The sequence below is a fragment of the Trematomus bernacchii genome, unplaced genomic scaffold (genome assembly GCF_902827165.1).
Source record: "Trematomus bernacchii unplaced genomic scaffold, fTreBer1.1, whole genome shotgun sequence".
Lineage (NCBI taxonomy): Eukaryota > Metazoa > Chordata > Actinopteri > Perciformes > Nototheniidae > Trematomus > Trematomus bernacchii.
The window spans coordinates 1,713,720-1,724,199 of NW_022987685.1; the positions used below are offsets into that span (position 1 = coordinate 1,713,720).

Consider the following 10,480-nt stretch of genomic DNA (forward strand, 5'->3'; position numbering starts at 1 on the left):
AATGATGTCGAATACATTTCTAAAACCTGGTCTTTTGATATTGAAATGATTGTTGGTCTGTAGAATGAGTGTAGCCTAATGTGTGTGTGTGTGTGTGTGTGTGTGTGTGTGTGTGTGTGTGTGTGTGTGTGTGTGTGTGTGTGTGTGTGTGTGTGTGTGTGTGTGTGTGTGTGTGTTTTGTGGGAACAGAGAGATATTATTGGGCAGTCCCTCCGTAGGCGTAGACACCAGAGCAACTACAAATACAGAGCGAGGATCTGAAACAGGATTAGTAGGCTACTCAGCACAGGATTATCGACTGAGAAACAAAGAAAAAATACAGCACGGAGTCTAAAGCTTTTTACAGGTAAGGTAGAATCCACTTTATGGAGTTTGTTGCCTCAGAACAAGCTCAACACTTAACTTAATTTAAACTTGAAAACGCTTTAGAAATAGAGTAATCACTGGAAGTAGCATCGTGTGGCAGCAGATGACGTAAGGATGGGTTAGATTTCATCATTAATACAAATTACACGATATAATAAAAAATGGTGTCTCGTCGCTCATGTGTTAAATGTGTAATCGATTTCACTATGATAAACAAGTTAAGCATACGATTCAGTTAAAGATTTGTAAAACTACTGAACGTTAACGTACTAAAACAACAGCTTACTTCCGGTTTAATGAATAAAACATCACTACATTTCAAAATTGCAATAGTTAGACAATGTTACTTCTCTAACTTAGTTTGTATTTTCAATGTTATTTTTATTTCCGTTAATTATGCCGCTGTTTGAGTCACGTGAAGGCATCATGTCCATAACTGCAGCTGTTTCAACTGTTGAACACACTCACTATAACACACCTTTTTAAAGAGATGTCTGCCAAATTTCACTCTTTGTTAGAGCTACACAAGCTATAAATACAAAGAGCAGTGTAAATAAGAGTAGTGTAAATTGCTAAAGTTAATTTTCTGAGCCTTTATTCACTTACTTGCTCCGAAAACTGAGCTAGCTTTAGCTCAACAGGCTAACATTATTTTTTAATTAGGGTAAATGAAATTTAAAAAGTAAATGAAAGGTACTATATAAATAAACTTGCCTTGCCTAAATGGCCACAACCCGTTTAGCATCTGTTCTAGAGACTCTAAAGTTAATTATTAAACTATATATAATTAAAAAGCTAAGAGCTAGGTTATACATTAGGGTTAACACGTGTTTTTGTACGAGTAATTTAAGGGAGTTTTTAATAGAAAATTAGATAGATAGATAGATTGTACTTTATTGATCCCAAATTGGGAAATTGTTTTGACAAACTGTTATCTGAATCATGAACTAGCGGATGACACTAGCTAGTTCATTTTAAGTGTTTCATTGGTTTCACATCCTAACTGGAAAGTTCTCCATGTAACAGTTAGAATAACAAATCAAGGAACTTGTTCTTTCTCTCAATTTTGATCTCAAAGTACTTTCCAGAGAAACTAAGGCTGCCCTGGAGAAATAACTCATTAACTTGACAATCTGTCCCTCTCTTTATCTCTACCACCATCTCTAAAGAAATCAGATTCAACCATGACTAAGGACGCAGAGATAGACATGAAGGAAGTGGAGCTCCGGGAGATGGACCCTGAGAAGCAGCCCATGACTGGTGATGGCCCGCCTGCAGGTGGAGAGAAAAATGGCACCGTGAAAGTGAAGGTCCCGGACAATGAGGTTACCTTCACCGGCCTGTCCAAAGAGGAGCTGATGAAGGTTGCTGGAACTCCAGGGTAAGATAAGACTCAACAAACACCTCATTAGAAAAATACATGTCTTCTATTGCTTTCATATTTGTTTAACCCCACTCTTAATTATTTATGTATAGATGGGTGAGAACCCGTTGGGCGCTTCTGATCCTCTTTTGGCTGGGCTGGGTTGGCATGCTGGCTGGAGCCATAGTGATCATTGTCCAGGCCCCTCGCTGCAAACCCATCCCCGAGATGAACTGGTGGAACGAAGGACCCCTGTACCAGATCTCTGACTCTGAAGCTTTCGCTGATGGACTCGCAGGTAGAGTACCTGTTATTGATCTAAATCATCGGTTATTTTGCAGAAAAACAATATATCCTGCAGCTGTAATATTCACGTTAGAGTCAGACTTATCTTTAGAGTTTGGAATGGCCTTGATGTTGTAATGTTGTAACCCACACTAATTCACAAAGGATAAGGCTTGTGACAAAGTCTTGAGTTTCCTTCGGTCTGCGTGGCCTGTTTCAGCTGGCCTGATACCAAACTGCTGACAAGGCTGACAAAGAGTGACTCAAGGTCTAAATGACATAAAACGCTTACAAATCATGTCTTTCCTTTTTCTCCTACTCACTTGTTAAGGTCAAGGCAACCCAGTACTTCTTCTTTATTGGTGTTACCATAGAAGTTCTTTAGATTTGATTCCTCTTTTTATTTTCTTTCTTCAAATTACACTTAACAAGGATAGTGAAAATGATTACCCACACATTTCCAATTTGGATTTATTTCTCCCAATTGTTATAAATGTTCTTTCAAGGTGAAGGAAGAACAGGGTGTACTGCTCTCCTTGTGAATTACTGGGCAGCTCTCGGGTTTCCAGCAGGCCTTGGGCTAAATTCCAACAACTGCACGTGACTTGTTGGTGTTTTCACACACAAGGCCCTTTTGTGCTCAGACTGCACATGGCCAGCAGAGGGTGTTGGGGGTGAGCCATTCACATGCTCCTGCCTTGAGTCAATAACTCGCTAAAAGAATAGCTCTTTTTACTTAGCTGTCTCCTAACTCATCAAAATGTCTCTCGAGCCTTTTGTCGTCTCTTTCTACGTCCCTCCTACCCTTTACAAATCAACTCCCTGTCTTTTTCCTATGTGAAACCCCACTGACAAAGCCTCCCTGTCCCTCTGTTTCTAGGCGTCGAAGCAAGGTTGGACGAAATCAACAAGCTGAAGGTGAAAGGCCTGGTTCTTGGCCCTCTTCACACCATCCAGCCCGACATGCCAGCCACCTTAAATCTTAAAGAGATCGACCCCACCAAGGGAAATGAGCCAGCCTTGCGCGCTGTGCTGGACAAGGCTCACAAGAAGGGTAGGTCATCATACGACTGTAATCTGATAAATGGCTGTAAAACCATAGTCTTTATGAACCACTGACTCATTCTCCATTGATAATAAGAATAGCATCTCATTATTGTTTTTACTTCTCTCAGGTATTTCTGTGGTGCTTGACCTGACCCCAAACTACCTGGGAAGTGCTCCCTGGTTCAGCCCTAGTGAGCTCAATGACGTGATGGAGAAAGTGAATGTATGTTCCATGATCCTTTTTTCAGTATCTTAAGTGAGATACTAAGTGTTCTTCATGTGAGGAACTGTTCATCCTTGCTGTGGCTAAAGTGTTCATGTTGTCTTCCAGGATGCAGCGGAGTACTGGCTGGATTTTGGAGTTGATGGCATTAAGGTATCTGACTTCACTTCGGCCACCAACTCTGTTGATTGGTCCAAGTTCCAGGCTGCTGTCAAGGGCAACCTCACTGAGGAAACCAAGAAGAGGTAACTACAGCTCACTAACTTTGGTTCTGCATGATTAAACATCTTTTGCAGGAACAATGAATGTTTAATTTAATAAATGTAGCTCTTGCCTGCAGTATAGCAACATTCGTTTACATTGGGAAACTAATTTCACCTCAATTGGGACAGAACTAGTAGGAAAATAATTTTCAAAGCGTCGTAAGATGTCAGTCTAACCATGGCAATGTTTCCTGGGGTCGAGATTAAAAGCATTCCAGTGCTGCAGGGGACTGTAGGTGGGGAAGGGAGAGCTAGATCAACAAGAAAGGATGTGGAGCTTTACTCTCTCTGGTGAAGCGACACCTTGTGGAGGGTTCAAGGAATGACTTCTAAAATATCTGATTTGTCTTTTGCTGATACAATATCTAAAAATGATGCCACAATTTAGCATTTTCTATTATTAACAACCAGTGTCAGCAGTGTAATCTCACCACATTGTCTTTCTCTCAGGGTGCTGATGGGCGCAGTTGAAAATGTTTCGGATGTGGAGTTGTCTGAGCTTGTTAACACAACAAGTGTAGATCTGGTTCTGTCCGACCTGCTCAGCCGCAGCAATGGAGGTACGCCCATGTTTTAAAGTGTTTTTGACTGGTTTGTCGTTATTGAACAAAGCAGAAAGGCTGTACAACAATCATATCATAGTAGCATACACTTGAAAAATGTCAAGACCTCATGCACTTTGTTCTATAAACTTAAAGGTCCCATGTCATGGCCATTTCTACTGATCATAATTCCATTGTTGAGGTCTACTAGAATAGCTTTACATTGTGCAATTTTCCAAACTCACATTGGTTTCTCATACAGCATCTCTGTATAGTATGTGTATTCACTCTCTGTCCTAAACGGCTTGTTGGAGCTCCTGGCCCCCCCCCCTCCCTGTGAGCCCACTGTGCTCTGATTGGTCAGCTCGCCCACTCTGTTCTGATGAGTCCACCACCGTTACAGCGGAACACCAGTGATTATGTGTTACAATGGCGTTGGCAACCAGAAAATGCTACAGGGTGTACTTTGAGGGTTTGTGACTTTGCAGACCGTTTACATGCATAAAAAGCTACATAACACACAAGGGGACGGGTAATAACTAGAAAAGCATGACATGGGACCTTTTTAAAGTAACATACCTAGCTTAGTATTGATCTGATTGAGTGTGAAAGGATAGCATTTCTGTCAGTGTAAATGTCTGCTTTTGTGTAAAAACAACCAGACAGAGAGATAATTTTATCTGAATTTGTGCAGGTGTGCAGCGCATCATGGCCATGAACACCCTCAGCTCTCAGCAGAGGAGTGTGGCCTGGGGTCTCGGTGCCGCCCATGAGGACCAGCTGTCCAAACAGGCCACCACTCCTGCCCTGATCCGGCTCTACCAGCTGCTGCTGTTCACTATGCCTGGAACCCCCGTGTTCACCTACGGAGACGAGATCGGCCTTCAGGCAATTGTAAGCTACAAAACGAAGAAATTCAAGTTTTAAAAAAAATGTGTTTTATTACCTCAGCTGTTACAGAGTGTAACGTTTTTCCTTTTGCGTTTCCTTATCAGGGATCAGAATCACCAAAGATGGTTTGGGACATAGAGAAGGAACCTGTTGAAGGAGCTGCTGTTAATGACACTGCTGAGGTAAGACTGTTACAGAGTCTACATTTTAAATTAGTTAATTTTAGCCTTATTTTATTTTGGCTTGTTTACAGGTTGAGCTCTAGTTCAACATTTCCTCAATTCTCACATTTACAGGTTCAGCGAAAAGAATACGTTGCTGTGAGGAAGTGGTTCAAATCCCTCAGCGAACTGCGAGTCAAAGAGCGCTCCCTCCTCCACGGCGACTACTACCCTCTCTCCTCCTCCGCCTCCTCCCTCTCTTTCCTCCGCATTTGGGACCAGAGCGAGAGGTACATAACGGCGGTCAACTGGGGAGCAACGCCTGAGACGCTCACATTCAAACTGGAAGCTACAGGCAAGTTCAGCAGAAATATTTAGTTTAAATGTTATGTATCCATCCCCATATTGTTCATTATTTAACAACATGATCTTTCTTCCTGCAGAGGGATTAGAGTTGCCAGAAACGGCCACGGTGAAGCTGGCGACAGATGAAGCTCTGGTGGTAGACTCCACCGTCCCCTTGGACAAATTTGTCCTCGCACCCGGACAAGCTGTCCTGCTGCAGTTCCCCTAGATGGGCTAAAGATGGAGCCAAACTATAGAAAGCTATGCACACATCACTTGTCTTTAAAGAGAAACTGAAGTCAGTCCTTATCCTTAAAAATAAGATTGGATAGTCAAAAGATTGAGAATTTCTTTTTACTTTTTTTAAATAAATATACAAGATTCTTTAGTCAGAACATAAGTGAATAGGGTCAAAGAAAGTCTGCCATCCAAGCCAGTATAAACCCAGGTGAATGTTTCTGGTTTTTAACACACATTTTAGTTTTAATCTTGTTGTGTTGGGAAAATGCAACCACTTAAGATATGCACTGAGCATTTTATTCTTTTGTGATAATTTAATGTTGACAACATTGTCCAAATATGTGAAGACATTCCATTGTTTGTTCTTTGGGCATTTCTTTGGCAGTCCTTATTTTTCTTTTGTTATGTTTCTTTTCTTTTACATTTTAAGAAATTCCGTTTTAGTGACAGTTTTTCTGTCTTTTTAACATCAAGGGTGACTCTGAAGTCTTTTTAAAGTGCTAGTAAACAACATTTTGCGATTGGCAACAATTCTGACAAGTGAACTGAATTGGAAATAAACAGAAAACTAAACTGTACCTACTCTGCGTATGCCTCATGTTTATTTTTATATGCGACTACATTCTTATAAGATTGAGTTCTTTGAGCTTAAGATCATATCAGATGAGACGTTCACTATTTTCGGTACGTACAGGTGTGTGTAAGTGTGTCACAGATGTTAGCGGAGGAAGCACGTCTCTATATTTGATCAGCATCTTGGATGGGTTTCATCGGCTTATTGTACTTGACTGAAATGTACGCTGTGCTACGAGTTTCACTAAATGGGTCATACATGACTGTCTTAAAGTAATACGGTCATAAACCCTGACTTTAATGCCAAATGTATATGAAACTATGTGCATTTTATTTTAGATAACTTTCAATATCCCCATCTCTGAGAATATTCTCATAAATTAAGTGATTTATAAACAAACTTTCTGTAAGATGAATAGGCATTGACATCACGTGGATGAGTGAGCAATTTTGTCTATATTAAAACATTCTCTCTGTGCAAACTTTTCCCGCAGATGTTTTTTATAAATGAATTATAGATGGGAATAATAGGACTTTTCAATTGCTAAAACCTTTTGAGAGAAATTGCCTGTGTGATTGAAACCTGCTGTTCCTTTCCTAACATTAGTGCTTCAATTATTGCTCTTTTTAGTTAATGTTAGTGCCCCTGCTTGAATGAAACGTTGCCTAAAGGAGTGCTTTACACTGTCTACTTAATCTTAAAACTGTCTGTTTTTTTAAGTGGATTTTTGTAAGTGTTTTAGCTATTGTTCAGCCAGTGACACAGAAGTAGAGCAAAAAAACAACTGCTTTATCAACAAGCCGTTAAAAACACAGGATTATGATATAACTACTTATTTTACTCCTGTATGAACTGGAGTCCAGCCTGATGTCTGGCATGATGTTCCTCAACGACTTGATATTAGTACATAATGATACTTTTATTAGTCATGAAAAGCAACTAAGTACATGTATCTAAGAACAGGTTTAAAGTACTCTGCTGCACATCAGACAGAACTATACAAATTAACTTTATCTGGCAGCTGTAGTACTAGTTCATTTGAAGTTCTCATTTTTAAAAAGAAATCACATTTTGAAATAATATTTTACAAATGTTAGATTTAGCAACCAAAGAGTTTATGAAGTAAGGTTGGCTACATCTCAACCAGCTACTATACAGCAATACAATGTTGCTCAGACATTAAGGCATCATTAATAAATTATACATAATTATTATTACAACTCTGAAAGGGAGTTTTCTGCATAAGTAGGCCTTCTTTCCTCTTTGATTCAGCCAAATGTTTGAAACCACACATAATATGTCAATCAACTATCTAAAAACCAGAAAATGTAACTTAAAATTGTATTAAATGAAATTCTGACAATGTGTGCTTTATTTTTTCTGTAAAGAAAAAGTGAATTTCTGACCAGTTTCATTTGCTCTTATGCGTATGTAATCTCCAACAACCTGGCAATTTGTCATTTAAGTACTTCAATTTAAAATCATCCTTTTGATAAAAATGTCAAACAGTCCCTTTAACAGTTGAAACTCAGGTTAATTCTCAGAGTTTCAGGGTCTTAGTATAATACAGGGCCGCTGTGGTATCGCAGGGGAGGTTTGAAGTTGATGATACCGGGAATCAGAGCCCGTCTAAGCACATCACCCCACGCCGCTCTGAAACCCAACCACCGTCTCACCCACCGCCGTGCACACTCATGACTGACTCTCAGTCTGAGTCTGACATCACAGTGACATGAAGATACCTGACCTTTCATCAGCTTTCACTGCAGATTCATAAATGATTTTTTTACACTGAAATAATCCACTCTTACATGTTACTATACATTAGATATCCATGTGATTGAAAACGACATCCATATATTTAAAAAGCAATCATAAAGCCAGTCCCTCTACTCAACACTTATTTTGTATAGATTTGTATTATAAATATATAAAACATGCTTGTTTCCAAAGATTATTTTAGTGAGCTTCATATTGAGGTTTTGGGAATTTTTCAAAGAAATTTCACGTCTTGAAATATATACTCTTACACCTTGGATGATGAATGAATGATTATTGTCATAAGCGTCACTTCTGTGTTGTGTTAAACAGGGCTGGATTAATTATTTCACGGGTCCTGGTGCAAGAATGAGCTGCTGGGCGTTCTTCTTATGGCATTATAACAGCAAAGAAAAACGATAGTTACGTCTGTAACTACGGTTCTATGAGTCCCGGATGACCGCCAGAGTATCCAGTGCTAAAGCACCGCCTCTGGCGGTCAGTAGGGACGGAAAAAAACACAATACAACACTGGAACACCAAACCTGTCTGGTTTCTTCCACCTTAAATAATCAGGTAAGTTCTGAAGACCAAACTTGAGCATTTAAGAGGTTTCAATCAATTTCAGTGATAATTCTCATTTCCACAAGACACCCATCAAGTACTTTTTCTTCTCCTGAATCATCTACTGTACAAACTTTGTTTGTTTTATTAGCTAGAACTTATTGGCCTTTGTGGGCTCAACATGTTTAATTTTATTAAGGCCTAGTGAATTTTATATTGGTACCCACTGCACCCATTGCAGTTTAACAATACTTGCTTTCTTACTGGCCTCTGTGTGAATTTTATTGAACTTAAATAGATTAATGACCATTCAGAATATAAGCACAAAACTGAAAAAATACCTAATTGCCTCTCCATTTGACAGAGAAAGAACCCCCCCCCCCCCCCCCCCCCCCCCTCAAATAAATCGTTTTACATTTTTGTGGTACAGAATCGGTGTTCACTTTTTTGCCAAAAGTTAGATGAGAACTGAACTCTCAGCTCAAAGCTATAGCCTCTGTGTGAACAGCTTAACTTGGCATAAAGACCGGGAACAGAGGTAAGTAGCTAGTGTGCTCTAAGTTAACTGCCTGTCTGTACAGCTCACTAAATCCTATTTTTTAATTCTCTTTTCCTTCTTCCCAAACATCCACCTCTCATGCTAACTACTTCTCCGTTAGCCGGCCTCGGATCCAAGGTACATTAGCTTAAAATGCTAATTATGCTTAACTACGCTAACTGGTTGCCTGCTTAAGCTACATTGCTATTATTAAAATGAAAGTTGTATTTATTTTTCCCTCGAACTCCAAGCAAGGAATCTTATGTGACATTTTATTTTTGTTAAACTATTTCCAAAACTATTTCCAAAACTATAACAGGTGTGTGTCAGCGACTTGAATGCAACTTGACAGGGACTTGACTGGGATCCAAACATCCACCACCTCTCCTGCTAACTCCTTCTCAGTTAGCCACCATTGGACCTACAGTTGTAGATTTATCAGGGAATGGGACCGACGTTAAGAAAGAGGAAATCCTAAAAGAATATTTTGACATTTCGGAAATCGATTTATTGGCTAGAACTATCTGAGTACCTTAGCATGAGCCTGACATATTAATTTAGCATAAAATACAGCAAACAGTAACATTGGCTTCCTTGGCTATTATTTATAAAAGCAATACAATGTACCTACCACAACTTAGGCTCAATTAGTAACACATATCTGTTTGTGGACAGGGCCAGTTTATTTGTTTCCCCCTGTTACCCGTCTTTGTGCTAAGCTAAGCTAACCTGCTGCTTGCTGCAGCTACCTATGTACTGTTTTAACACACAAGTTGTATTGATTTTCTCATTTCACTCTGAGCAAGGAATCAAATGAATGTCATCATTTATATTTAAATGTTCCCAAAACTAGAACATGACTGGGACTCATTTTTCCTGCAAATATTCACCCGGAAATCCAAACATCTTCCTCTCCTGCTAACTCATCCATTCATCAAGCCTCAACTCAAGGTATGTCAAAATGTTAATTTATCAGGGAATGGGACAAAAGTTCAAACTAAATACACTTCTTTGAGAAATATACAAGTGATAATGATCATCTATCTATGCAAATAAAATAAAAAAGTTAAACCTTTTCTTTATTCCCCCCCAAAATTAGAACAAGGCTTCACAACTGCAGTTTTTTAACTATCCTTTTACTGTTTATGAGATTTGAAAGGACAAAAGTGCAAATGTCTACCCGTAAAAATAATTTAAGGTGGATACTTTCATATAACATTCTCATAACTGACCTCAGACCTCTTCAAATGTAACGTAATATCTCCTGGACAAACCGCTTTCCAAAATGTTAAAGTTATTCTTTTGTATTAGCATGCATTT

At 39.2% G+C, this 10,480-nt stretch overlaps 1 protein-coding gene across 1 annotated transcript; it reads left to right on the forward strand.

Annotated features, from left to right (window-relative positions):
• Nucleotides 1-228: 228 nt before the first annotated feature.
• slc3a2a (solute carrier family 3 member 2a) lies at nt 229-6,304 on the forward strand. Its single transcript, XM_034136671.1, has 11 exons — nt 229-346; nt 1,536-1,747; nt 1,843-2,027; nt 2,895-3,068; nt 3,190-3,284; nt 3,393-3,529; nt 3,998-4,107; nt 4,784-4,983; nt 5,085-5,162; nt 5,277-5,496; nt 5,585-6,304. Exons 2-11 carry the CDS (start codon nt 1,551-1,553, stop codon nt 5,713-5,715), a joined length of 1,527 nt encoding a protein of 508 aa, XP_033992562.1. The 5' UTR covers nt 229-346; nt 1,536-1,550; the 3' UTR covers nt 5,716-6,304.
• Nucleotides 6,305-10,480: the final 4,176 nt, after the last annotated feature.

Bases quoted from the DNA above. Each gene is read 5' to 3' on its own strand.
- slc3a2a (XM_034136671.1), top strand. From the start codon at position 1,551: ATGACTAAGGACGCAGAGATAGACATGAAGGAAGTGGAGCTCCGGGAG. The intron at 3,069-3,189 runs GTAGGTCATCAT...TACTTCTCTCAG, and splicing joins GGACAAGGCTCACAAGAAGG to GTATTTCTGTGGTGCTTGAC. The intron at 3,285-3,392 runs GTATGTTCCATG...GTTGTCTTCCAG, and splicing joins ACGTGATGGAGAAAGTGAAT to GATGCAGCGGAGTACTGGCT.